The sequence below is a fragment of the Puma concolor genome, chromosome E4 (genome assembly GCF_028749965.1).
Source record: "Puma concolor isolate L17-30 chromosome E4, mPumCon1.1.hap2, whole genome shotgun sequence".
Classification (NCBI taxonomy): domain Eukaryota; kingdom Metazoa; phylum Chordata; class Mammalia; order Carnivora; family Felidae; genus Puma; species Puma concolor.
This window is the reverse complement of record NC_141683.1, coordinates 59,064,412-59,092,066: the sequence shown is the minus strand read 5'-3', so window position 1 is coordinate 59,092,066 and position 27,655 is coordinate 59,064,412. Positions and strand designations below refer to the sequence as shown.

Genomic DNA, 27,655 nt, shown 5'->3' with positions numbered 1-27,655 from the left:
TGAATGTTAACATTTTTATTTCTTTTATGAAGAAGAGAGTACAGAGGGCTGGGGACAGAGGCATCAGAGGAAGAGGAAAGACAGTGTCACCTCTGCAGAAAACACCCCTAAACTGTACACAGAAGAGAAATGGAGTCCCAGGGCCGCCTTTCCCAGCTGGAAAATCGGGACCAATCCAGGTGAGTTTTCCAGTAACTCCCATGGCTACAGGGCATATGCCAGCCTTCCCAGGAGTCCTGGCCATATCTCCAGGTGCCAGGGGCTCAAGCCCTCTCTTCTATTCCCAAAACAACCTGGCCACTCTTTTTTTTCCCCTCTCAAGTTCCTGACTCGAGTCCCATGCTCTGGTCTCTGTCTCCTTCCTTGTACTTGTCTGACTCGAGCCAGATTTGCACGCGTTCCTCTGGTTTCTGCATCACTGTCATTACCATTGTCATACCTCAGAGGTATGCCAACAACCTTCCTCCCACTCAGAAGATTCTTCCAACGCTGGGTCTTTTAGCTCTGCCCCAGACCCTCTCATCTCCTCATTTTACCTCCCTGTCTCCTCCCTCCTGGAGCGCAGAGCGCTGCACTTGGACTTCCAGACAAGCCTGGTTTATGTGGAGGGGGAGAGTGGAAGCATATCCCCTCAAGGCTTGCTGAGGACCCTGGGTTTCATCCAAACAGACTGAGCTGCCAAGACCTTCCCTGCCACCCTCTTCAGTTTCTGTCATTCACTCCCCTCCACTGAACCCCTTCATAGACAGCACTCAGCCCCGGGCCTGCCTGCAGCTCATTTGAGGGTAAAAGCCGTAGGGAGGCGGTGACAGGTGCTCCTGGAACCAGGCATTTTTCCGGCTGTGAGCATGCCCACTGTATATGCAGTGTGCAAGAAAGCCATTGTCAGTCACGTGAAACGGTTGCTATGGAACGTGCGGAAAGTGAGAACACGATTTAATTGTGGATTTTATTAGGAGTGTGATACTAGTCAGGAAGGCCCAGAAAGCTGGCGCTGTGGCCACTAACCAGCTCAGGGAGAAGGAAAGAGCAGCAGAAACCGCTTTGGAGCTCCAGCTGACGTGGACCTGTGTGGACATCCTCCGGTCTCCTGGCCCCGTTCCCCTCGCCCAGATTTGGTAGGTGGAAGCTCTAAACATTCGCAAATTCACAGTCATAGTCGGTCATTCGGCACATTATGAACTTCCACTGGCGATCCCTGTGGGGAGAGAGTCAAAAGGCAAGCCAGTGAGGACTATCGCTGCCGAGGGAGAAGCAGTGAACGGCTTTTGGAGGATTTAGGAACCGAAGGGGCGCCTAATCTCATGTCGATCTCTACGAAGTCTCTAGAAAACCGACAGGTAATCCATCTGTGAGGTCAGTTCTCGACACCTCCTTGGTCAGGGCAGGTCGCACCTTGCAGGTGACTGACAGGTTCCTGGCCACGTGGAGGTCCCGTTTGTCACCCGGGGTCTGCTGGCCACTGCTCTGTCCCATGAGTACCTCTAGGACAAATAGGTGCACAGTTTGGAATAAAAGCATTTATTTAGCATCGTCTCCTTTTCACTGTAAAGAATCTTCTCTTCCATGGGCCATCCATTTGCTCGTTTATTACTTTACTGAGTGCTTCCTGAGTTCTAGGCTCCACACCATACACTGTGTGTTTCCATTCAGAAAACACCATGACGGGGAAATGAAGTGGGGGGCCCACAACCCTAAACCCCCATAAAGCGAACAAGAAAACGCCCCCCATCCACGCACGGCAGAAATTGAATCGTGTATTCGTCCTAGAGGTCAGGCACGCGGATGAAAGGCCATAGCATTGTTCAATTGGGGAAAATGAGGTGTGGTGGGTACATTTCAATGGATGTTCTTTGCTAAGGGCAAGCCTACGTTCTTTGTTCACCCATTTAACTGCACATTTAACTGCGTATATATACGTATATACTGCGTATATTTTTGAGCGCCTGCGTGGTGCTCTTCTGGCATAATAATACCGCCTAACAGCGATATGACAATTATACCCGCTATTTGCGGAGCAACTTTGGTACACCCAGCGTCACACTGGTGCACGGGTTTGCTCGTTTAACCTTGACAGTGATTCATGGGTTTAAGTGAAGAAGCAGACTCCGAGAAATACGTGCCTTTCCTTAAGATAACTAGGCAGTGATTTCAGATTCCAAGAGTGTTGAACTCAAATCTTGCTCTTTCTCCTGTCCCACGATACCAACTGTAACTACGTGCCCGTAACCCCACCGGAGGACATGGCTGTCACATCCTTCGCAAAGTCCCAACGAAGGGCAAAAATAAAAACCCATTCCATCCGTGGTCACGCAGATCCTTCCAAAGGGCAGCCTGTCGTTTAATCTTAGAATTATCCTTCTCCCCTTTCAACCTGCCAGGCTACTTCCCAGTTATCGTGAACAATAACCGATCCCGAGAAGGTCTCCATCCAGCCTCCGATCTGGAAGGTAGTTCTGGGATATACCTCTGGCCAGCAGCTCTAGGGCATGCTGCTCAGCCTGAGTCTGGATTTGGAGTTCTGAGTCTGTTGTTCCAAGTCATTTGCTTAAAATCATTGGCAGGAGGGTCTCCCAGTTGCTCCCCAAGGGGTTTTTTAGTTGTCACAGCTATGGGGGAGGGGAGGTTGCTAGTGCCATCTAGTGATAGGGGTCAGGGATGCCGCTAAACATCTGGAATGCCTGGACTGGCGCCTGCAACAGAGAATCATCTGGCCCCAGATATCTACAGCACTCAGGCTGAGCAACTCCATACCAAGAAGAACCCATTATGATTTGCATATGGAAGGAAAGCCCCTGCCCAGTAGGTCGGTCCTGCCCTGACAATATTTCTCCAAGGAGGTGGCCTTAGCATCTTTCAACAGAGCCGAAGGAGCCCACACTGTGGATCTTTAAGCCACTGACTGTTAGCGACAGCAGCAAAATCTCACGGGCACGTTCATAGTAAACAAACGCGTGACACGATATCTCAGTTTTCCAAGGTCCTGGGTTAATCCCCATAACTGATACATTTCAAGCCAATGGGAATTGGGTATTTTAACCACCAACATATATGTCTTTTGTAGTGATTTTGGATGGTATTCTTTCCATATTGTAGTCTTTCCTGCCTTCTTAAACAGGCAATGCAGAGCTAATTTTCCTGTTGATGTGGAGACGTCACAAGAACACTGAATGCCCTGCTACACTGTTACCCAGTCTGCCCTCTGGGACGGCACAGCCACTGATTTTCACCAGGCTCCCCTGGTTTTTGAGTTCTCAGGTCTTTTCTTTTCTTAAAAATAGTGTGTGTGTGTGTGTGTGTGTGTGTGTGTGATGCCATTTGGCGATTTCTTCTCCCTGGTGAAGAGTTTCATTCTAAGCACTATTTTCCCTGATCATTTTTAGACTTTGTGCTTCTAGAAAATAGACAACTAAGCTAGTTTAAAATGCGTCTAAAATAAGAACAATTAATGTGTGAGAAGTGAAGGGTTCCCTTATGAATAAACATAAAGGTTCTTTGATGATGGAGCCTGAACCATGTAGGGTGCCTTTTCAGAGCTGCTTAATGTTTGTTCTTTTGTTTTTTCTTTTTTGTTTGTCAAATCCTGGGCCATGTTAAATACGATCACTTCAGTTAGGTGAGATGTCGTTTCATTTAAAAGCATAAATTTCCCCAAGAGGTAAGCCACACTCACATTCATCATAGTCCATTATTGAATGAGTCGATGTAAGTTTTGTTCTGTTTGCAAAACACGTTTGGGTGACTTTTTGGGAATTCATATGCTGTGTGAGGCGATTATCACCTGACAGAAAGTCCCTGAATTTATAGGGAAAGCGCTCTCTGAAGTCGAGTGAAAGGCAGAGCTTAGAACATCATGGGAGACCTAGCTGGGGTTTTCCTTCTCTGGAGCGGCCTGGAACCCATCATTATTTCCAAGGGTGAGCTGCTCCATGAAATGGTTGATGAGAATATCTCCATTCCCACAGCTGTCCATCGCCCTGGCAACCTCTCCCTTAATTCTAGACCAACGAGGAAATAAACTAGAGAAAACCCCGGATGGAAGTTCCTGCTGACATGGTCCTTGCTGGGGTCCCCAGTTCCTTGGACTCCTAGCCCCTGGGCAGGCTCACCTTTCCACCGCAGAGAAGGTGGTGGTCGCTCCTCGCATATAGTAGTCGTAATTGTAGGAAATCATGTCCATTTCTTCCCCATAGTGGCCTGGATATTCTGTGGTCAGCCTATGCGGGAAGAAGAAAAGTTTAGAGGAAAAAGCACTGTCATTACAAAGAAGAGAGGGCGTCTGAACATCACGGGAAATCCAAGCCAGAGTTTGATGGCCTCCGGTAAACCTTTCCAGCTGCAGAAAGGTGATGGGCAGTTGCCTCCCACTTCTCATCTTCCTTCTTCTTGCCATTAAACTACACACTGAAAAAGATGTAGATAACTCCTCGGGCCTTGAGGAAATATTAATTAATATCACTAGTGGTCCGTTCCAGACAAGTGCACTGGAATCGTGTTTCCAAACTGTGGATTGTGACTTCTTAGTAGATCATGAAATGAACTTACCTGGTTATTTCCAAGTGAGCTTTAAAACATAGGGGCGCTTGGGTGGCTCAGTCGGTTAAGCGTCCCACTTCAGCTCAGGTCATGATCTCGCGGTTCGTGGGTTCGAGCCCCGCGTCGGGCTCTGTGCTGACTCAGCACAGAGGGCTCAGAGCCCGGAGCCTGTTTCAGATTCTGTGTCTCCCTCTCTCTCTCTGCCCCTCCCCCGCTCGCGCCCTGACTCTCCCTCTCTCTCAAAAATAAATAAACATTAAAAAATAAAAATAAAAAAATAAAAAGTAGAATAGGAAATATCAGAGCACATGCTGAAGGTTGTGTACATGTGTGTAAAAACTTTGTTTCAAATATACTGTATATGTGTGTGTAACTATGATGTACGCCTGGTGTGATAGTTTAGTATGTATTTTTTTACTGTGAGTCATGATAAAAGGGTTTGAAAAATATTAAAATAATATTTAATCCCCACAAAGGTAGTCTTTTCCTTGTCCACTATTGTTTTGTGGCACCTGGAACAGTTCCTTCTATGTAGTAGGTATTTGCTGAATAAATAAATGGCCTTGGGAGAGTCACTTAATCTCAATTTCCCGGTGTAGAGAAGAATGAAAACTACCTTATGAGTTTGTTATTGGAACTAATACTCGTATGTGTGATGTGCAAATGGTAGAAGTTGAGCCATAAGGAGAAATTTGTTTCTTCTTCCTCCTCCTTTTTCTTCCTTCTCCTCCAAGATTAGGCTGATCCCAGGCCTCCCTAAAAGTAGGTTTGCTGTGGTCCACCCTGGAATAAGTCTAGAACCTCCTGAGGCTCGTAAGGGGAACTTCAGGACCAAACAGGGTCCTTTCAGTGTGAAATGGGTGTGCCAAAGTCTTTATCTGTGTCTCCAAGGCAGTTAGTGAGTGTCAATAATTCCATCCGATTTGGATTCACCAGGTCATTGTGCATTATTGTATATCTGTTGATGATCCAAAGACCTTCCATTATGTGGACTTAGTATTGCAATGATTGTCATGAAATCTTGAAAAGACTGATTTATAAACTGGAAGGGCTCGGAGGAGGATCTCAGAGCTTGGCTGCAGCAAGATCAATGGTTAGCTCAGGACAACGTGGGGTTAGCTAGAGCCCCAAAAGCCCGTTCTCGAAGCTCACAATTCGTCTTCACATTATACAGTTGCCCTCCTTCTGAGACTTTTCTCAAGACATAATTATGCTCCATTGGGATGCCAAGCCCAACCGAGGGGGGGTTATATGTGTTTTTGCCTAATGTGTTCATGAAGGAAAATTAGACTCTGCTAATTCAGAAATCTATTCAGTGCTTCTAAAGGGACCCAGAACAGGAACTTCCCTTTCTAATGAAAATGTTAAATGACTCATAAATGGACTTAATAGGGCCTCACTTGGATCCCATTGGTTTCTGATCCGCGAGGATTCTAACAAGTGCTAGACTAAAGTTTATCCAAAAAAAAAAAAAAAAAAAAAAAAGAGGCATTGGTTGAGAATGTTAATGATGCAAATTAGGATTAAAAGAAATGGGGTAGGAGGTGTTTTCCTTACTTCAGGGAACGTAAAATATTTTCCGGAACTTTGAAACACTCTTTGGATACAATGCATGAAAGCCAAGTGCCACACAGTTTTATATGTGTGAAGGCAGAATCTACATATGGCAATACTCTATTGAGCTAAATCCAATTACTAAAATTATTTGGAAATGACCAGGCTAGATATTTATTTGTTTTTAAATTTTTACTGATCTGACCTCAGATTACTTGGTTAGTTAAACAAATTTGGACTAACGTGGAAAAAAGAGGCTTGCATTAAAAAAAAAATCACGAAGTTCTAAGCTTCGAAGGGGACAAATGTATCCAATACTTTAACTAGCATTTTCTATTGCTTTATTTTTGGTAGTGATCAGATACAGGTCCCCTGATCAACTGGACAGTTGGTCTCTGTGGGGGACTGCGATCCAGTAAATTTCTAGATTGCCCCAGAGAAGGCGTGCATGCTCATTAGTACATTTCTGTCTCGGTCCCGCCGGGTTTTTGTTTTATTTGATGTTTGGTTCTTGTTGTTATTTTGTTCCAAAACTGTGAGATCAAGTTTGGACTCTCTTACCGGACCCTGGATTAACGGGGCCAGGGAAGGAATTTACATATTGATGGAAATTATGCCTGCTCTCTGACGCTAAAAATGTAGAGAAAGAAATGGCCCAAGTCATGAGTGGGAAGTGAACAACCCAAAGACCATCCATAGAGGGAACTACTGTTTCAGTACGATCCAGGATCCTGAGTTTTAGAACCAAATAGATGTGTCGCCATTTTAGTTCTTGATGGTGTTGGGCACACACAACATGTCTTAATAGAGGAAAGCCCCAGCAATAGCTTCTATGAGAGAAAAGAAAGAATGTAAACTTTCATAGTTGGACACTGAAACAGGGGCGTGGGGACTTGTCAGGACATCAAAAGAGCCCATAAGGAAGCAGAAAAACACTGAAATGGGTAGATTATTGAAGGTCTCTATTGGGATCCTCACATACTCCCTTACACAGAACTGTGTGTGTGTGTGCGCGTGTGTGTATGTGTGTGTGCGTTCCTCCTATCACTTTGGATGAATGACTACTGGGGTACACTTTCTCACCCCATGATACCTACCTACATACATAACTACATACATAAATGATACCCCATTTATGCCATCTGCAGGCAAGACAAAGAACTTGACTGAGAACTTGCAAAGTGAGGGAAACTAAGCGAGAACTCGATAACGTAGAACCCCTTTACAACTTCCTGTGTTAGATGGGGTCGAGCGAGATGGAAAGAAATTAAACAACATCTCACTTACGAGCTGAAGAAAACTCAAACTGAAGGGATTTTTAAGATTGCTAGAGGAGATTCTCATCTAAGATTCTCATCTAAGATTAAAGCCCTGAAATTATCAACAGACCCAACTAGAGTCAAAACAGGGCTGCTGCGGTGTTCGTTACCATTGATGGAGCCACAGCCGACAGATGTCCCTGCTCCTTTTGCTGTGAGAATGGGGCCTATCACAGAGCCAGGCCCAGATATATGTTATCACAGCCATTTCAAAAGAGGGAGTATAGCTACGATTTAGTTGGATAAAGAGGCTGGTCTTACTGGTTGTTAGAGGTTTGGCTGAGGACTGGGTTTAATAAAGGAAAGGGTTTTAAATATATTCCTCGGCGGAGAGTGACTCAGTGTAAAACCGTAAGAAAATCCACCTCTATCATCGATTACGGGGCAGTTGAACCTGCAATCAAACGTCGCAGCCCCAGGATCGGTTTCCCACCCGCCTGATCTGCTGGCGGTGGGGACAACTGGATTATACGACGGCCTCCTGCAGGCTGCTGTCGGGCCGTGTGCCCCACCGATGTGCACACGGACAACGGGGCCTTGTCTCGTGGCCCCAAGTCAGCGAGGACCACGTCCCCAACCTTATCCCGCCGCATGGGACAGCAGGGGAGCACACACCACAGCCTCCCGAAGGTAAAAGCTGGAAGAACAACCCAGCTTTTACAAATTAACGCGTCAGGATGGGAGCTTCAGCTTCTGTCTAAACAAGAATAAACTGAGGATGTTTTCTGACCCGTTCTTTGGTGAGTAGCCCACGTTCAATCGACATTTTAGAGAAGCTGCTTCTGGTCAGTCCAACCTCTAATCCTGTTTTCTTCCTGTTTCCTCCACTTCCCAATCGGCACCTTTTTATTTTATTTTATTTTATTTTATTTTATTTTATTTTATTTATTTTTATTTCATAGTTTGAGAGGGGGGAGAGAGAGAGAGAGAGAGCAGGGGAGGGACAGAAAGAGAGGGAGACAGAGAATCCCAAGCAGTCTCCACGCTGTTAGCTCAGAGCCTAATGCTGCGTTCGAACCCGCGAACCGTGGGATCATGACCTGAGCTGAAATCAAGAGTCGGACGCTTAACCAACGGAGCCACCCAGGTGCCTTGCGCACCTGATTTTAAATACCCTCTTCTAATGTCCTATTACTTGTCGGCCCCACATACGTAGCATTTAATTACAAAAACAGGATCCCATAAATATGTCTTTTTTTCACGATGATGACCAATGCAGTGAACTCCTTAAGGGGACAGTGGCCCCCACAGTGGCGTGAAGGAGAAATTCAGCATTTGTAGAACTGATGTGTTGAGGTTGGCCTACGTTCTACATTCGGCTACAAAGAGGTTGTCCCTCTCTGGCAGGCAAATCACGGAGAAGTTTGTTTTTGTTTTTGTTTTTGTTTTTGTTTTTGTTTTTGTTTTTTATTTTTATTTTTTTATTTAAAAAAAAAATTTTTTTTTCAACGTTTATTTATTTTTGGGACAGAGACAGAGCATGAACGGGGGAGGGGCAGAGAGAGAGGGAGACACAGAATCGGAAACAGGCTCCAGGCTCCGAGCCATCAGCCCAGAGCCTGACGCGGGGCTCGAACTCACGGACCGCGAGATCGTGACCTGGCTGAAGTCAGACGCTTAACCGACTGCGCCACCCAGGCGCCCCTGTTTTTGTTTTTTAAATAAACAATCTGCTCACGATCAATCCTCTTGCACAAAGCTATTCCAGACAAGCCAGCAGGCATGAGGATATTTCAGGTTGGACTAATTTGCTAATGGCCTGGCATCTCCAATAGGAGCCTCATCAGAACCTGTCTGAATTATTTGTGCAAAGATGTGCAAAGACCCAAATGCAGTTATGCGTGAAGGAAAGCACCTGCGAAGGAACAGCCACCTGGCTTCTCCCCCAGAGAGCTGGGGAACTGGCCCCGTGGGGCTGAAGGCCCAGGTCTCTGCTGTCACCCAAGTGCCATCCTCTGTGGAGAGACCTTAGACCCTGAAGGGAGGAAAAAAAGAACCTCGGATGCTCATGTCGACCTTCTCTTGGCGTTTTGGAGATTTAGATCGCAAAAGGTTCAAATACGTATCACAGCACATGGAAATGCGGTTCCAGAGACATGTCTGACTTCAGTCAGAAGAGGAGAACCTCTAAATATTTTCCCAATTGCTCTCCTGGAACTGAATTTCTAGCTCACTGGCCACGCCCAGGGCTGCTCAGCAAACACATTTATTTCCACGCTTCCTGGCTCTCATCAGCCACATTGCATCACGGTCGCCCCGGTCTTCAACACTGAGGGGAACAACTCCGCGTCCCACATCTCTGCCCCAGCTCACATCACCCCCTTCTCTGCTGTTTTCCCTTCTAGAGGCCCCGCCGCCTTACTCCCTGGTACTTCGCCCCTGTGGGTCTTAGTTTCTTCTCTGGATTGAGAGAGCTCAGCACTGCGTGCGGAGCCTAGGGCTGGGAGGCAGCTGGACCTGCTTGAAGTAAACAGCGGGCGCACGCTAGGTGCTCAAGGCATAAAGGGTACTGTCATCATCCTTCCTGGGAACTGAATCCAAGTCTCTAAATGGTAACCTATTTTATATCCATTCACATTCACTGGCTGCTGAGGCAAAATTAATGGAAGGAGTGATGGTCTCTAGACTCCAGTAAAGGCAAGCAGACTAGCTAGAATAACGCAACAGATTACGTCTATCGCCGCGAGGCTTGCCTTGTTCTGAGGAGCTACGGGGCCTGGCCTTGGGGTGGCCGACGCTCACTCGCCAACGAGCCACACCTCTGAAATTGCTGCTTTTGAACTTTGAGCCTAGGGTGGGGGTGGTGGGGGGAAACGCACCACTGCCATGCAGGCAGCACATACATTTCTCAAGTGCAAAACACTGTGAACAGCCGCTCGGGCTGATGAAAGGTGTGACTGATTCTGCTCAGGCTCAGAGCGGCTGTTGTCCGCCTAAAGGAGCGCTTTGGGCCTCAGGCAATGCGAGGCAGCCACTGTTCATAGAGGAAGTGACTAAACTCAATGTGAGTTGCTTTAAAATGGGAGCGGAAGGGGAAAAAAGTGGTTAGAGAGGGAGGGAGCCAAAACATAAGAGACTCTTAAAAACTGAGAACAAACTGAGGGTTTATGGGGGGTGGGAGGGAGGGGTGGGTGGGTGATGGGCATTGAGGACGGCACCTGTTGGGATGAGCACTGGGTGTTGTATGGAAACCAATTTGACAATAAATTTCTTATTAAAAAAAATGCAACATCCGGTCCTATTGTCTCAAAGCGTGGGTGTCTCCACCTTTCTGATACTGGCTCCCAATGGCTTGGAGGAACCAGTGTAGAAGCCGCCTTTCTTCCCAGACTCTGGGCACAGCGCTGAGCAGGGGCGGGGGTGACAGATACAGCAGTGGAGGTGCCTGTGACGTCATTCTTGTCCCTGCCATGACTTCAGGCAAACACCACCCATCTTGTATTGAAATCTGAACCACGAGACCCAGAGTTGAAGGTTAGTTTGATCGAGTGCTCTAGAGTGGGGGGAGAAGAGTGTTCTGGTAAGCTGATTTCATTGTCGTGGACTCGAGCTATCTAGGCATTAAGGAAAATATTCTCTGGCATCAGACTCGAGCTTCAGGGAGAGGGGAGCTGGGCAGCAGAGAGTATAACGTGCTAGAGTCATGGGACGTCTGGGTTGGAGGAGAACTGAACATGTCGTCTATATTGATTCTGAGGAAGAACATTATTCTTTGTCCATCCAAACATACTATGCAATGAACGTAATGAAAGGCCACAGGTCTGGAGAAGAACCATGAGAAAAAGGAAATAGATGCTCAATTCAAAACCGTTGGTTCCTGGGACCCATTGTCTACACGTGGCCGGCGTCACCTGCTGATGGGGGACGTTCTGGTACATGGCAGGCAGCAGCTGTAGCTGCTGGGAGCCTGGGGATTATTAACACACAGGCTCTGAAGGGTTGTGGTTCCGTCAGCGACATGTGTTTGTGGTTTGCAGACAACCGGACAAAGATTTTGAATTCTCACATGTAAATAAAGACGTGTAAGATGTACATATGGAACCCATCCAGTGGGGACTGGTTAGTGACAGCGTGTCTGAATCTATCAGAAATTCTCTCTTTTGCTCTACTCTCTGAGAAACTTCAGTCTGAAGCGAGAGCAGCACCTCGGTCCGAACTAAACAAATGAATCTCTCGCTCATCTGGGAGGTGGTGGGATGATTTGTGTTTTTTTTTTTTTTTTTTTCTCTCCCTGCAAGAGCGGTGCTATTTCTGAATCCTTAAAGGCCTGCACACACAAAGAGGATAGATGCTCATTTAGCGACTTCCAAACAGTGTCGGGTTCAGTGCAGCAGATCGGCTTTCAAAGTGGGAGAGAAAAAACATCCCCCCACACATGCGTCTAGTTCCCGGGGAGGTAATTCAAGCCAGTTTAAGTGACAGAAAGGGAGGCTACAGATTGGAAGGTTATCAGCGGTTTTCACTGTGGGAAGGTGTGCGAAAACACTCCTCACCCCGACAGGCTGTTAAAAGGATCAAAGAAAACAATGCGCGTGGAAAAATCCTTTTCAACTAGAAAACGTCATCCTAACAGTGTCAGGTTTCACCACGGTTCCTGTTCCTGTGGGCTTGCAACGTTCATCCTAGAAATTGATGAAGGGCCTGTTTTGTGCCAGGCAGTCCTTGGCGAACAAGACCTAATTTTTTCCCTAGAGACTTCATTCAGTTTAGAAAGACATATAATAGAAGGAATGTCATGACTCAGTCAATTTAAAGACATATGATATAAGGAACGTCATGACTCAGGCAATTCAAAGATGCCACTAAGATGTCTAGACAGCCCAGTGGGATAGTGAGTGCGTGTGGCAATCTCACTTTGCAGCTTCTCCAAGTTTTCCTTGGGACAGCCATGGTGGCTCTCGGCTCTGACACCATGCAGTCAGAATAGATGCAGCTAAGCAAAGCATTCCTCAGAGGGGCTTGCCTCCAAGTTGACTTGCCGTGTCTTTCTGAGTCATTCTCTCCACTTTCCCCCCACTGGTTCTGCCAACCCTCTAGGGTGGGGAGGCGGGAGGGGGGGCACCGCAGGCGAGGCTCGGGGTGAGTTTTGCCATGGGGCCCTGAACGTCTCCGGCAACTGAAGAAAAGTTGCTCTTCTCCCTTTTCCCGTCTTTAACCCAAGGCGTTTGTTCCTTTGTATCTACGTCCCCGTTCATGAAATTCTTCACATCCTAGCAAGTCGTGGGTTGCATCTAAGGGAACTCAAAGAGTCGTTTCTAAAGTGCGTAGAGGAAGGACATCCAGCCCTTGTGAGGAGCAGGATGGAGGCTGAAACCAGCGTTCCAGTGATCAAGGGAAGTCCGGGGCATCATGAGAAAATTAATGGAATTTTGAGATATAACGATCTGGATGCCTCTGGGGTCTCAGCATTTATTAGTTGGCCAGGAGGCTGGGTCTACACGGTAGCTGGGAGGGTTGAAGGGGACAGATCATAGCCGGTGGCAATACCGGGTATATATTATCTCAGTCCTCACAAAATTAGGGCGGGTGTCCATCCTGCCCAGGGAGGCCCGCTCTGGGCTGACTCCTCTTTACCCCCTCTCTCCTGAACATGCTCCTCTGGGCCACCCAGTATCCTGCAACCCTGATGGCTCCTTTGGAGCCTAAGGGGAAATCTTGCCAATGTGGTGATGGATTAACTGACTATTAGTTTGTGGCTTGCTCTTTCAGATAATTTATTTGCAATGTAACTGGCTCCGAATGCCTTGCCACAAGGGAGGCGGATTTCATGGTGGGGGTGGCCTCTGTCGGCCGACTCGGGCCGGGAAGATTGGGGAAAGCCCCATTTCTCAGGTCACAGTGGGCAGGCTCCTACCTCCTTCTCTCTCTCAGTGGGGCCCAGTCATCTTTTGGACCCTCATCCTCTCTTTGGAAACAATTCTGGGCATCTGGTTGCCCTTTGCAAAAGCACCTTTGGAGTCAAGGAATTTTTAGGGCTCAAAACAACCTCAAAGATCTTTTGGTGGCTTTCGGGAGTTTAAGGACTCCTGGAAATTCTCTGTAAACTTTTGTTTAAACACACCAAAGACAGGGTCTATAGCTTTCATGAGATTCTTAAAAACCTCAGAGATCCAGAAAAGATGGCTAGACTTGAGACCCTGTAGAGAAAGAGACTTTCTAGAGATGTCACAGTGGACGAGGAGGAAGGCTGGGGGAGGAGGGGAGGGAGGGAGAGGACACGTCAGCACAGAGACACAACCTCAAGCTTCTTGTTGCCCCATCAGGGTTTCCACGCTGTGCCACCACGCACGGGCTTTAGGTCTTTGCCTTTGGGACCTGTCACAGTTCCAGCCTATGTCCTAGTCATGCCTGTGCACCTGCCACGGTGGGGTAAGAACTGCTTTATGGAGGCAGCTGTGGGGAGTTGGAGGAGGCCCCTGCTCCATCATGTGGAATCTGGATTTTCTAGTCACCATAACTTTGGACAGAAAAATGTTAAGCCTTTGGAACTGCCCATCCTCAGAGCCACGCAGGCATCTGTGGAGGAACTCTGGCTGCAGAAGAGAGCATAACCCGCAAGGCTGCCCTTTCTGGCATCACACCACAGAGAGAGAAATCACTTGAGTGAGCCACCCTTCAAATGTTGCCACTTTGGGATCCATTTGTCCAAGGCGGAAATGCCTGGCTTGTTTGCACACCCAGGAACTTGGGACAAGTTCTAGAGGTGACATCCCCATGAAACAGCTGGGTGACTTCGGACAAGTGACTTCCTTGTCCTATCGTTCTGTCTGTTTTCTTTCCTGCCAAAAGAGGGGTGTGGGCGCATTGGGTTGGCGACCCGTAAGGTCCCTCCCTGCTTGGATATTATTCTAGCCTTTTCCTTAATTTTATTTGTTCATTTCCTTCTATTTGCTGGCTGTTGCATTCTAAGCTTGTCTGTGACCGCCCAGGCTTATCTGAAGCCAGAAACATGGACCAGAGCACCCCCCAAGCTCCCCTCTGGACTCCAGGCTCCTTCCGCCAGGCTCACCAGCAGGAATATGGACATCTCTTGCTGTAGCGACAGCAGTAAAACTGCCATTCCCGATCCAGCACGGACTCAAAATAGCGGCTCTGGAACCCCGCCACCAGCCCATTGTTGGAGCACGTCTGGTACCTGAAGAGAAGAGAACAATCCAAAGTGAACTAACGACAGAGACACCCAAGACCCCGGCTGCCACCGTTACCAAGCCAGGCCATGCTTTGACTGACCTAGATTCCCAACACCGTATTCCATTTGTATGCAAACAGTCAAGACTTCGTTATATTTGTAGAAATCACATTACGCTCACCGTTAAAATTCACATGATTCAGAATCTTTCAGCTGAAGGAAACTTGGGGGAACACTGTTCCCGACAGACTTCTACGAATGTGGAGTTGGATAGAAGAGAGTGTGAATGGATGGAGGCACTTACCCAGGAGTCTTCCTACCTCCCGCTAAACCATAAGCTCTACCTGGTCAGAGCAGATTTGGGTCAGATTTATCCCCAGTGCCCACGGTGGGTCCTGGTATATGGAGGCACCGCCACAGGGTGGTGACAGGCCAACTGGGCCTCAAACTGGGCCTCAAACTCCCTGGACGAGCATTTTTCCTGCCTGAGACACTGCGTTCTAATTCTTCACAGAAGGCAACCCCTCCTTTCTGGTCCACAGACCCTCCCCTCGACAGCGGGCGTGGTCACCCTTTCCTTGTCGCTGGGCCCTCACTCTGGGGATCGGCCCCTTTTCCCTTCACAGCGCCTTCCTCACTAACTGTTGGTTTTGGACAGTATGTGATCATTTCTTCCTTTGTCCCACCTCCTTTGCCCCACTTCCTCTCTCCCACCCCCCCCCCCCCAATCACACTGGGGCCTGAAGGTTGCCACCTCCAGCTGATATTGAGGACGCTGTTCTCCACCTGGCCACAGAGCGCTCCCCCCGCAAGGGGGGTGGGGGTCACTCACAAGTCCTTCCAAAATAAGTCTTTAGCTCCTTCGGATTCTCTGCATTCCCCACCCATCCGGCCATGGAGCCCGATCCGTCTCTCAAGTGAGCGGAGCAGGCGGTTATCTCCGCATCCTGGCCTGACAGCTGCTGGAACACAACCCCATTTTCCCAAGTACCGGTACGTTTCCAGAAACGATCACAGATAAAGAATCAGTGCTCCGTGCTGACGGGTGGGAGGGGCTGTGCTGACACACAAACTAGAAAACCATCGGTGGTGACGGGTTTCACGTGATTCTTTGGAAGTGCTAGAAACGATCTTGTGGATCTGACGACACTAGCTATTAAATATATTTCATGGCTCTGATTGGAAAGTTTCTGTCCTTTTGGCTCATCTAGTCACGTATCCATTCATGCATCAAATATGCGTGTATGTGGTCATTCATCCACCAGACACACATGGACCCCGGTACTCTTACTCTTGCATCCATCTCCGTGCTTCCGTGTGGAGAGAACTGAGACCTGGGCTTGGTGCTTGGCCAGCCATGCAGATTAGCCTGGGTTGCTGTCCCTGGAACTTGCAACAGGTGCCGGGACCCTAGAGCCCTCAGCTCCAGGAGCTCAGGAACGCAGATGAAAATGCCCTTGACGCGCTAGCCTTCTCTGCCCTACCGTTGCCCACATCTTATCGGAAGCAGTACCCCCTTGGGAAGACGCCTGGCACGTGTTGGAAGCCACGTGATTGGAATGGGCTGCCGGGCTCTGGGGCAGTGGAGTGTCCAAGATGGTCTATGATAGCCTCCCTCATTCTGGCAGTGTGAGTGAGAGCTTTTCAATAGAAAGCGCTAAAAGTTGTCCATGAAGCTTCTGGTGTCTTCTTTCTTACCATCACTACAATTCTGGCTTCCTCTAAAAAAAAAAAAGAAAAGAAAAAATGTTCCTTCTCAGAACTGAGCCAGGCTGTGGTTTCCCTGTGGCTGTTGTTCCATTGTTCTGGTTTGTCAGAGGCACTCGGATCACCACAGGGACAGGGTTCCCAGGGTGATCATTTCCCTCGAGTAAAAATTAGTGCGGCAAGAGAAGCTGACCTGAGCCCGTGGAGTCCTGGTGCTGAAGGCATTCCGCGTCCTGTGAATTCTCTGCCGGCGGTCAGCCGGGCAGCTGGCCCCACTGTCCCGCAGGGCAAGTGTGCCTGTCACTCCCTCATTCGCCACCTCAGGAAGGCTGCCCTGTGAAGATCATTTGGACACGACAGGCGCGGGGCGTAAGACTGTGTGGTAAAAGTTAGAGAACCACACAGGGCTCGCCTCTCCTACCTTCTGTCCCGTCACCTACATGTGTTGCTAGAGTGAGCCTGCACCGGGGTTTTGGTAGTGCGTGTGGCCAAGCCATGAAATTATTCCTCCCTGAAGTGGATTTTTGTCGGGGTCCGTTTTCATTCTCACGTGGCGATCGGCAGAGCAGAAAGGCTAACAGCATGGGATATGCTGCCGGACCAAGTGCTCCAACCACCCCCAACTGTGTCACCTTGGGTGGGTTTCATAGCCTCCAACAGCCTCGGTTTTCTCATTTGCAAAACGGGCATAATAATCGCACATACTTATGTAGGTTATCGTGAAGACGAAATAACACCATGCAGATAAAATCCTGGCGCTTACTAAATGACTTATTATTGACGCTTTCGACGCTTGCTCGGTCATTTATTATTGCCATCATACTTTCATTTCGTCCACTTGACGACTGTTGAGGATACGCAACCAAAGCAGCCTCGGCTCCCCAGTCTCCGGTCAGAGGAAAGCTGGTGGACTCCAGTGCATTCTCTGAGGGTTTGTTTCCCTAAAACAAAGCTCATGGGGGTTGGATGCCTTGGTTGTAGACACACACCCACTTTGGGTTTTTTTTTTTTTTAATTTTTAAAAAATATTTATTTGATTTTTGACAGAGAGAGACAGCGCCTGTGCCGGGGAGGGGCAGAGGGAGAGGGAGACGCAGAATCTGAAGCAGGCTCCGGGCTCCGAGCTGTCGGCACAGAGCCCGACGCGGGGCCCGAACCCACGGACCGTGAGACCGTGACCCGAGCCGAAGTTGGTCTCTCAACCGACTGAGCCGCCCAGGTGCCCTGACACACACACCACTTTGTAGTATAGATACTTAGGTCTCACTTATAACCCCCAGTAGAAGGTAAAATCCTTAAGGGACAGCTTGATCTTTAGTTTGAAGTCCCCACAGTGCCTGACACAAGGGGTCTAGATGTTTAACAGAAGAACAAACGAACGGATGACTGATGACCGAGTTGACTTGGGAGAGCCCATCGCTTAGACCCAGAAAGGACCCTGAAACTCCCCGCCCATGAAATTTCCAGAACCCAAGTGAGTGATCATCTCCCCACATCCACCATCGCCCTCAGGAACCAAGCCTCCTCAGGCTGAAGGTGTCAACTGAATAGAGCTTTGGGCATTCCTCCCCTCCCTCCTGGCAACTTTCGATCTTTTCTGAAAGCACCTTATTTGACAAGAGTCACTTAAACATTTGGCCACAAGCTGCAGAATCACAAACACGGAGCAGGCAGGGGAGAAGAAGGGTGAGGGTGGCTGTAGAGGGGAGGGGTGCGGGGGAGCAGGGGAGGGCTGGCATGGCTCGAGTGATTCAAACCAGTCGTTAACATTGGTTAGTGATGGGGGCGCCTGGGTGGCTCAGTCAGTTGAGCGTCCTGCTCTTGACTTTGGCTCCAGCCACGATCCCAGGGTCATGGGGTTGAGCCCTGCATCAGGCTCTGTGCGGACAGCGGGGAGCCTTGTTGGGACTCTCTCTTCCCTCTCTCTGCCCCTCACCTGCTCGTGTGCTCTCTCTCTTGAAAAATAAATAAACATTAAGAAAAGGAAGTGGTTGGTGATGAAAAGACACAACAGAGGCTCTGCTCCCCATTCCGGCACCTGTGCGATGCTCCTGAAGGGGCCTACGGGAGGATAAGGACCCAAGCCCGTAGGCTTCTGGGTGGCTTATGACGGGACCCCATGGAAGCCCTGGGCCCAGATTCCCTGAGAACCTCGGGGTGCCCTGCTTCAGAGGCTGTCTATTCCCCACGTCGGAAGGCAGCCTTTCCTCCTCACCAACCCCGTGAAGGCCGGAGGCTCAGTTTTGTCTCACAACCTGGATCATCGTTGGCCCGGCTCGGAGGCAGTTACTGAGTCCCCCCCTTACGATCCTCAGGGAGGAACCTTCTCTGGGAAGTGGCCTTTGGAAAATGGCTTGTCTCGGGCCTGTTGCCCCGAAAGCAGAGACAGAAAACGTTCTCCTGTATCTGCCGCCGTCCAACAAAGAAGCATGCAGGGGAAGAGTTTTTGTTGAGGTCTGCGCCTGTCCTGTCCTTACCAGGCCGTGCGGAGCCTCACCCAAGTCACCGTGAGGACCGAATGAAAGAACGCCTGCAAAAGTCTTGGCCAAGACAGAAACCGGAAAAGCCGGTGTTGGGGAGACTGTGTGAGACACGGTGACCCGGCCTCCTTCACTCCGCCAAACTTCTCCCCCAACCCGGCTTGAGGAGGGCTCAAGTCCCCCCAAGAGAGACTCGGTATTTTGGAGTGAAGCCTCGATTCCCGCTAATTCTCTTTTCCCCAGAATAATCCTTTGGGTTCCTCTAAGGCATTTATACCAGAGTTCACAGGGCTTTAGAATGTTTCTTAAGTCTTTCAACAGACCCTCATCAGAACTTCCTCTGTGCCTGGTGCTATCCTTGGTCTTTCCAGAGGGCTGTGCTGGGAAGCACTCACTGTGGAAATTCAGACAGTGGGGAGAAGGGGGTTGACACTAAAGGCAGAGAAGAAAAATGAGAGACCAGGTGGGGACCTTGGGACAGGGAAGCGGCCAGGGGCAGAGACGAACTCAGTTTAGGGGCAAAGTGTGACAGTGCAGAGTTTTTGGAGGTCAGTGCTGCACCGCTGAGTACTGGGCCTCCTGCCACAATGGTGGAGACGCGAACTACCTATTTAAATAATGTCGAGCTGTCCGCAGGCTGTTCTCTGCCTGCCCGCATCTGGGGAAGAGTTCTGCCGTCTTCTCTGTCCCGGTTTCATGTCTGCCGGCCTGTCTGCCAGGTTTCCAGATGGGGAAGCACGAATGGCCTGCTGAACAGCTTTTCTGGATAAAAAGACACAGGCCAGGACCGAGGGAGAAAGACAGATTCTCCCCACAATACAAACTCCTGCCCCGTTTTGGAAAAACACCAGAAGTCAAGGCTACCCCGAAGGCCTCTGAGAAGATGCAGATGAGCTTCTATGATGGATTTATGGCCTGAGATCAGCTATGGCCTGGGAATAATTTCAGGTCACGTGGGGACTGCAGGCTCAGCCCCGGGAGACCTTGAACATCAATTATCGCAATGTTTGTTGATTAGGAGATCTAACGCTACCTCCAGGTCTAACTGAAAATGTGACAAATATTCAAGACGCTCGTAATGTACATTTAAATATTCATAGATCAGAACCGAATTGCATGTTCCTAAAACAAAATGGTACGTACCCATCAGGGGTCTTTGTAAGCCCTGTAAGCCCGATTTATATTTCAGCGCCAGCTGTCCAATTCACTGTGTGAAACTGAGTTTCGGTTTCTACAGAGTAGTCGTAAGAGTAAAAAGAAGCGACCTTTGCCGGGGACTTTCCATGTGCCAGCCGTTGTGCTCAGCACTGTCTCTGTGTTCGTTATTTCAATCATCCAAACAATCCTGTGAAATGGCTTGAATAACCAGCCCCCCCTTCCCCCCCCCCCCCACCACTCGCATTTGGTACACAAGGATACTCAGGTTGGGAGAGGTTAAGTGATTCCCCCAAGGACACACAGCCAGGAATGCCTACAATATTATCGAAGGTGCTTATCACAACAATTCTAGGGGGTTGTCTTTGTAGAGGTAGAAACTGGGTCTTGGAACGTGGACATGATTTGCGTCAGCTGGGGGGGGGGGGGCAGCGTTTTAAGAATGGTCCTGTTTGACTCCAAAAATTACCTCTCCACTGCTTCAAAGAAACACACACGCGGACGCCCAGAAGAAGCTATCCTAAGTCTGTGGGTCAGACTTACTTACTGGGAAAATTATGTCTGACAAGTACCCCGGCAGGAGCAAACCCCCTACCGGAGGAGGGAAGCTTTGCCATCCTGATCAGCCCAACCAAGAGCCAAGTTCGCAGAATTCAAGGTTTCCCCCAGACGATTGATTCCTAGTACTTAGAGGCGCGACCTAGATGGAAAGTTGGCAAGAATCCTGGATCTGCCATAACCCTCCTCCCACACTTGCCTCCTTGCCTCCAGAAGTCATTCTTCGGTGGATGGGATATCATCGCCAGCCCAGCACTCACCACGGCTCCATCCAAGCACAAAAACAATGCCGACCTTTCACATCCGCCGTCAGCGCTGTGGCATCAGACTGTCTGGCTTGGGCCCCCCCCTCTGCTACTCATCAGCTCGGAGCCGGCAAGTCTCCCAACGCTCTGAGCTACAGTCTCTCATCTGCGAAACCGGGAAATAGTAAGGCCTGCCTCCCAGTATTACCGTGAGGAACAAGTAAGATTAGGTAGACCATGAGGAAGCCAAGGGCGTACGTAGACTATATATCATTTGTCTTCAGGTTCCGGGAGTCTGGCAAAGTTTGTGATGATGAGCATTTGGTAGTGAATGAATGAGCAAAGGAACGTATAAATGGGGAATGTTTATAAACTCCAAAGCGTCACATAAATTAGGCCAAGGGTAATAGCTCCTATGCCGAATGTATTTCTGGCTCTCTTGGCCTTTATTCCTCTTATACAAAGCAAGGAGACTGCTGTGGATTATTCTCCAGATCCCTCCCAGCTCCGAGCTTCTTCGACTCTGTTGCCGTTTCCTCATAAACTCCCGGTACATACCCTACTAGCCTGCATCGTGGTTTTCAAATATCTTTTTAGTTTGAAATAGATGCAGATTTACAGAGGAGTCGTTCCCTTGACCTTATCTCTCAGAACTCCGGTGCCTTGATGAACACCAAGGAAGTGACATCAGTACAGCCCTAACGTCCGGACTTCACTTGGAATTTCGCCGGTTTTCACACTAATGCCCTTCTGCTGTTCCGAGATCCAGCCCGGAATCCATATGGCACTGGGCTCTGTGGCTTTTGAGATAAAGAGCTCACTACTGTATTTTCTTTTTTTTTTTTTGTGAAGCTTATGGGGATGTTAACATTTGGGGGGGTGGGAGAGTGGAAGTTAGAAAAGAATTTATCTTAAGGTAAGTGTGTCAGCCATCCTTTGTATGTTTTAGAGAACTTTGGGAAATCTCAAAAGACCATCCTGCAGGGCTGCAAAGGCACCTCGTCACAGTGAGACGTGAACAATAAAGTTGGGCCCTATATTACGGACAGTGGAGTACCGAGACTCAAAAATGGAAACCAAACAGCATCCCCTGCGGGAACATCCGCAGGCTTCTTTGGTGAGGGCGGTGGGAACACTGGCTGGAATAGGGACTGCCCAAGCCACTAACGAGTCAGATTTAGTCTTGCATACGTATTTAGTGGGCCTGCTTTGCACAAGCCTTATCCACGGCGCTGGAGAATATTCTATGCAGCATTGAATAAGATGAAGTCCCTACATTTGTGAAGCCTGTTTTCAAGGAGACGAGCAACATACAGATACACATTGGCTAATGACCGGTGCACCACCGCAAACATAAAGCGGGTTGGGGAGTGGAGGGTGGTCTGAGGAAGGATCTCTGAGGAGGCGGGCGCTGTGTGTCCTGAGTGCTCAGAACCACAGATCAGGAGGGCTTGCCCCATACTACCCAGAGCCCCGGTCTCCATTAGAATTGGAACACTGAGATTATGGAAAAAACTGAGTTTCTGCCCACCAGTCCCAGGTTCAGACTGACGTGGGTGCTCCCACAGCTCTGTGGGAGAGTTATCCTTTCTCCTCTTCCCCATCACGTGGCTTGTTGTTCACGAACGGTTCGTTTTGCTTTGAATTCCCTTGCCTTTGGAGGCACGTTGAGTAAGAAATTGAACTTGAATACGTTGAAATTGTCAGCTCTGATGGAAGCAGCCATTGCAAAAGGTCTTCCTGAGGTCCTTTGAAGTCCAGGGGAGGGGAGTGGAGGAAGAAAGCAGGTGCCAATAAACACAATGCTGTTCCTCTGAATGCAGGCTCCACGCAAAGGTGGCTTGTTCAAACCCAGCCTCAGCAGATTCCAGAATCTCTGAACCTTTACTGACCACCCAGGATGTGCCGGGCATCTGTTTACATTTAGATTTGGAGTTCCCGTATACACGTAGGGTTCCTCTACAGATTTTTCCTTGCACCCCTATTGCAAAGCGGGTGTTACACCTTTCTTTCTTTCTAGAATGAATGCGCAGGACCACAGGGCCGGCAGATGATAGAAACAGGAGCTGTGAATCAGGGGTTTCCTGACTCTAAGACCAAAGCTCTTTTCACCGCATAACAGCTCAGCCTGACTAGAAAATTCCAACTTCATCTTGTCCCGCCCAGGACCGACATGTCCTACAATTTGTGCTGTGTCAATTTAGAGAAGATTCCCTGGGAACAACACAACCATGCCCTGAAACAGCAAAATGCCACGCTTGGGACCTACGTAGAGCCTCCTGGTGGTCATTAGTTGGGGAGCCAGGATCCACACACCAGAATCTGGCACTATGGTTTCTACAGAGAAACCACAGCAAACAGCAGTGTTACGAGCCGCTCAGCCACGGTTGGAGCACCTTTCAAATCTGTGCTCTTATTAGCAAGCGTCTTTATTTTTTTTTACTTATTTTTTATTATTATTATTTTTTAGCAAGCGTCTTTAGTAGATCTTATGTATTGTTGTCATACCTGAGCTCGAGATTCCTCCTGCCTCTTAAAATAAACCGGCAAGCTGAGTCAGTTATACAAGGCGGCCAAATTGCTTTTGGATACTAGCCCTTTATCCGATATGTCATTTGCAAATATCTTCTCCCGTTCCGTCGGTTGCCTTTTAGTTTCATTGACTGTTTCCTTTGCAGTGCGGAAGCTTTTTATCTTGGTGAGGTCCCAACAGTTCATTTTTGGTTTTCATTCCCTTGCCTTTGGAGACGTGTCGAGTTAAGAAATTGCTGTGATTTCTATATACAATGGAATACTACTTGGCAACGAGAAAGAATGAAATCTGGCCATTTGTAGCAACGTGGATGGAACTGGAAAGTATTACGCTAAGTGAAGTAAGTCAGGCAGAGAAAGACAGATACCATATGTTTTCACTCATAGGTGGATCCTGAGAAACTTAACGGAAGACCATGGGGGAGGGGAAGAAGGGGGGAAAAAGTTACAGAGAGGGAGGGAGGCAAACCACAAGAGACTCTTAAATGCTGAGAACACACTGAGGGTGGATGGGGGACAGGGGAGGGGGGGAAGTGGGTGATGGGCATTGAGGGCATCTGTCGGGATGAGTAATGGGTGTTGTATGGAAACCATTCTGACAATAAGTTATATTTAATATACATATATATATATATATAAAAGGCGGCCAAATTGCGCAAAACCATCAACGACTCTTTCCCCAGAGCAGATTACACGCTTGCAGCCCGTGGGAAGACGTAACTGCCCCTCAGCCTACAAACAAATCCCTTCCTTTCAGAGTTTTCACTGACAATGAAGTCTCAACTCGAGGCAATAATCATCTAAAAACATGCCTCTGGGGTAATTGGTGTTGGTCCTGGGGCAGCCGAGGTTTACCGTAAAGGGGCTGTTTTTCATGGTTGTGCATTTTTAACTCTGTGATTAGCAGAGTAGCAAGCTGGCAAGTTTAAAACTAAACATCATTTGCTTCCTCTGCCTAGCAGGGATAAACACAAGGATCAACAGAATGCCAGAAAAATCCAAGTGCGTTTTCAGGGCCAAACGGAGCGTGGGGTGCTGGAGATGTGGATTCTTCTGGGATTATGTAGTGGGGCCACTCATTTTCCAGATGAGGTGGGAACCTAGAGAGTTGAACCACTGGTCCAAGGTCACATGGTCTTTAGAACCCGGATCCAAACCCAAGCCTTCTGACTCAGAGCCCAGGGCTTTTCCTTTGGGGTGAAGAAATCATCTCCGAGTGCCGTTTTACTCTGTCTCTAAAAGGGGGGATTAGAAAGGGGACCCATCCATATCACGGCCCCCCAGATGGAAGGACCAGGTGGAAGTATAACTGGGTTGGTCCTGAGCTCCAGGCCAGGCACTGGCACCTGCTTCCGGTCTTTGAGGTGAGGCTACATTCTGAGTTGGCCGCCTACCAGAAGGAGTTTGGGCTGATTAAATCTGCTCACCGGAGGCAGTGGGGTAGACGGGGAAGGCCGGATGAAGGGCCCCACTTGCAGCTGCTTGTGGGACCCTCTCCCCATCCCTTCCACAGGCTGGCGGAACCCCTCGTCAGTCATGGGTACCGAGCTGGTCCCCCGTCCTCCAGGGCCGGGCTTGTGCTCTGACCTTTGCAGATCCCATCCTCCCAGGATGAAGAACTGCCTTGAGTCCAGCCCTGGCCCCCCAGCTGAGCCAATGGTCCCCACTGAGCGGGGGCAGCGGGCTCTCAAATAGCTCATCACCGGGACCACGCACATCCACTTTGGAGTTAAGATCCAAATCCTGGCTCTAGCACTTTCCGGCTGAGGAAACACCTGGGTCTCTAGACCACAGTTTGTCTGCCTATAAAATGACTTAGAGATTTGTTTTGAGCACTGATGAGGTAATCCATACAAAGCACTCAGCATGGTGCCAGCCCAGCGGAAGCACTCAGTAAACGGTGGCTGTTTTTCCCACTCAGAGGTCCCTTCTCTTGCCTGGCTCCTCCGCGGGTCACTGTCTTTGCCTCTTGGCCTCTCATCATGGTTCTGTCTGTTGACCGAGCGATCCCCCAGAGTTTGACCACCCCAACCCCCTCTAAGCCACATGCCTGCTGGAACCTTCATAGAGCCCTGCCTTATAGCAGCCTCCCAGCTGGGCATCCTCCTCCCTGGACCTGCCTCCCCTAGGGCTGCCCTCCCCTCCCAACCTCCCAGGGCTCCCCTCCCCCTTCCCACTCCCCACCCCCACAGGGTTCCTGCCCCCAATCCAGGCTGAATGAATAACCAGCCTAGCCATCAGTAGTACTGGGATGGGCTCCTGACCAAGTGCTGGGGCTGGGACGGTCACACCCCACAGCGAATCACAGACTTGGACCGTGTCCATGCCATTGACGGTGGCGGAGCCCCGTCGGGCAAAGAACAGCCCTTCTCCCCCAACAGTTTTCCGTAAACTATTTTACGGCGGTGAAACCCACTTTCGGCTCGGGCAGAGAGAAGGGGCTCAGTATTTATAGTTGAGAGAGCACATCTTCTCAGGGCGACGGAGAGGTTTTTCATTTCGCTTCTCTTTGCCTACATTTCTCTGCCCCCCCCCCCCATTCGCTTGCTCTCAGTTCATGTTTCTCAAACGGTCTGTGGGGAGGGGCCAGTCATTTCTTGTCCCCCGACAACCGTGCACCAGTCCTTTGGTGAAACACTAAAAATAAATTGCTGCGAAACGAAAACGCCGTCCGGACACCACAACGACGTTGGTTGTGGGCTCTAAAGTGTCTTAAAGACTGCCAATTTCCGTACTCCTCTGGTCTGCAGGCTGGGAACCTTCTCGCAGACCCAAAGCAGTCCCTGGACCAGATTACGAGGAGGGCGGCCTCTGGAAGGAGCAGAGGCGCGGGGGGAGCCCGTCTGCACTCCCCATCCTGGGTCTCTGTCGTCTGATGTCGCCGCTGGGCAGCGGCCCGCCCCCCCCCCCCCCCCGATGCCGGGGGACAGATGTGCCACCAAGCCCCCGCCCAAGAGCCCAGGCCACCCTTACCACTCCATTCCAGCTCTGTTGATTTCCTCCCACCAGCACTCCGTGGGCTCCCCGAGGTTCTGGGGTGTGGGCATGCAGGCATAGTTCCACTGTCTGTCCGAGCCTTCTTTCTTGTTGAAGATGCTCCTCACGGCCACCACCACCTGCCCATGGGGACACTGGTAGCTGAAGCCTTGCCGGTTCAGGTTGACCCACCCGTCATCGCTGTAGTCATGGTACTGTTGGTAGGGGTACCCGTAGTCACCATACTGGCCCCAGGCCACGGTGACCAGGGCCAGCAGCACCCACAGCCGAGCGAGGTCCATGCCGCCCGGGCTTCTGGCAAAAAACGTCACCCTAGGTCTGCGGGGCTGACCGTTTTATACAGCTGCCGCCGACATGTGGCTTCCAGATGTGGGAGAGCAGGTTCCAAGTGCACTGTGTCATTGCTGAAGCAAAACCTCAGCGTGGAGAGCCCGGGCCATGAGTCCGTCCAGCTCGTTTTAAGGTGGAATGCTAGGCAAATGTAAGGAACATACAAATGAAAGGAACTCCCTGGAGAAAGACCCACCCTGCGGGGAGATTATAAAGGCAAATGGCTTCACGCCCCTTAGAGGCAGTCACCTGAGACCGCAGGGTGTCTGCCCCTCGTCTCTCAGGACCTCACCTCCCTCTGCTCCCCTCCCCCAGCAAACCCCCTGATTCGTTCCCCCAACTAGCCTTCCAGGACCCCACGGGTACCCGGAGTGATTTCAAAACACCAAAATAGTAGGGATGAAGGGACGGAGTCATTTAGATTTCTGCAAGGCCAGATGCCCGGTTTCTTTGAAGTTCCCAGCCCAATGTCTTTTGACCTTGAGTGTGTGCATGTCGTGCCAGTTTGCAAGGCTGCTCTGTGAATTAGTAAGTCGCTCATGGAAGTGCTGTGGGCCCCGGGAAGCAAAGGTAGGCACCATCTCTGCACTTGAGCAACCCCCTGAGCTGCTGAAATTGGACCACCCCCCCCCCCCCCCCATCTACAAGCTGTGCTCTGCTCTCCAGTCTTAAAGAATTTAATCCGAATCATTTGAACTCATCCTTCAGTGTTTTTCCTCCACGTTGGGGGTTTTCTTTGTATTGAAGTATAATGTACATACAATAAAATTCATCTTTTAAAATGTTTAGCATACGGTCATTTAGCCCACACTATAACTGAGATGTAGAACGGGTGCATCAGCCCCCGAATCCCTTTTAGACCCCCTTGGTGATCAAATCTTCCCCCATACCCTGTTCCTGGTAATCCCTGATCTACTTTCTGTCACTATAGCTTTGCGATTTCCAGAATGTCCAGCAAATGGACTCATACGTAGTCTTTTGTGTCTGACTCCTTTGCCTTAGAATAATGCTTTCTAGATCAATCCCTGCGGTTGCGTGTGTCAATAGTTCAGCTCCTTGTACTGTTGAGTGGTGTTCTATGTTATGGCTGTACCACAGGTACAGCTGAAAGAC

At 49.4% G+C, this 27,655-nt stretch overlaps 1 protein-coding gene across 1 annotated transcript; it reads right to left on the bottom strand.

The window, feature by feature from the left end:
- On the bottom strand, window positions 1-26,550 carry DPT (dermatopontin). Its single transcript, XM_025926315.2, has 4 exons — window positions 26,189-26,550; window positions 14,419-14,544; window positions 4,110-4,217; window positions 1-1,198 (listed from the first exon to the last, which is right to left on the bottom strand). The coding sequence occupies exons 1-4, from the start codon at window positions 26,491-26,493 to the stop codon at window positions 1,132-1,134; spliced, it is 606 nt and encodes a 201-aa protein (XP_025782100.1). The 5' UTR covers window positions 26,494-26,550; the 3' UTR covers window positions 1-1,131.
- Window positions 26,551-27,655: the final 1,105 nt, after the last annotated feature.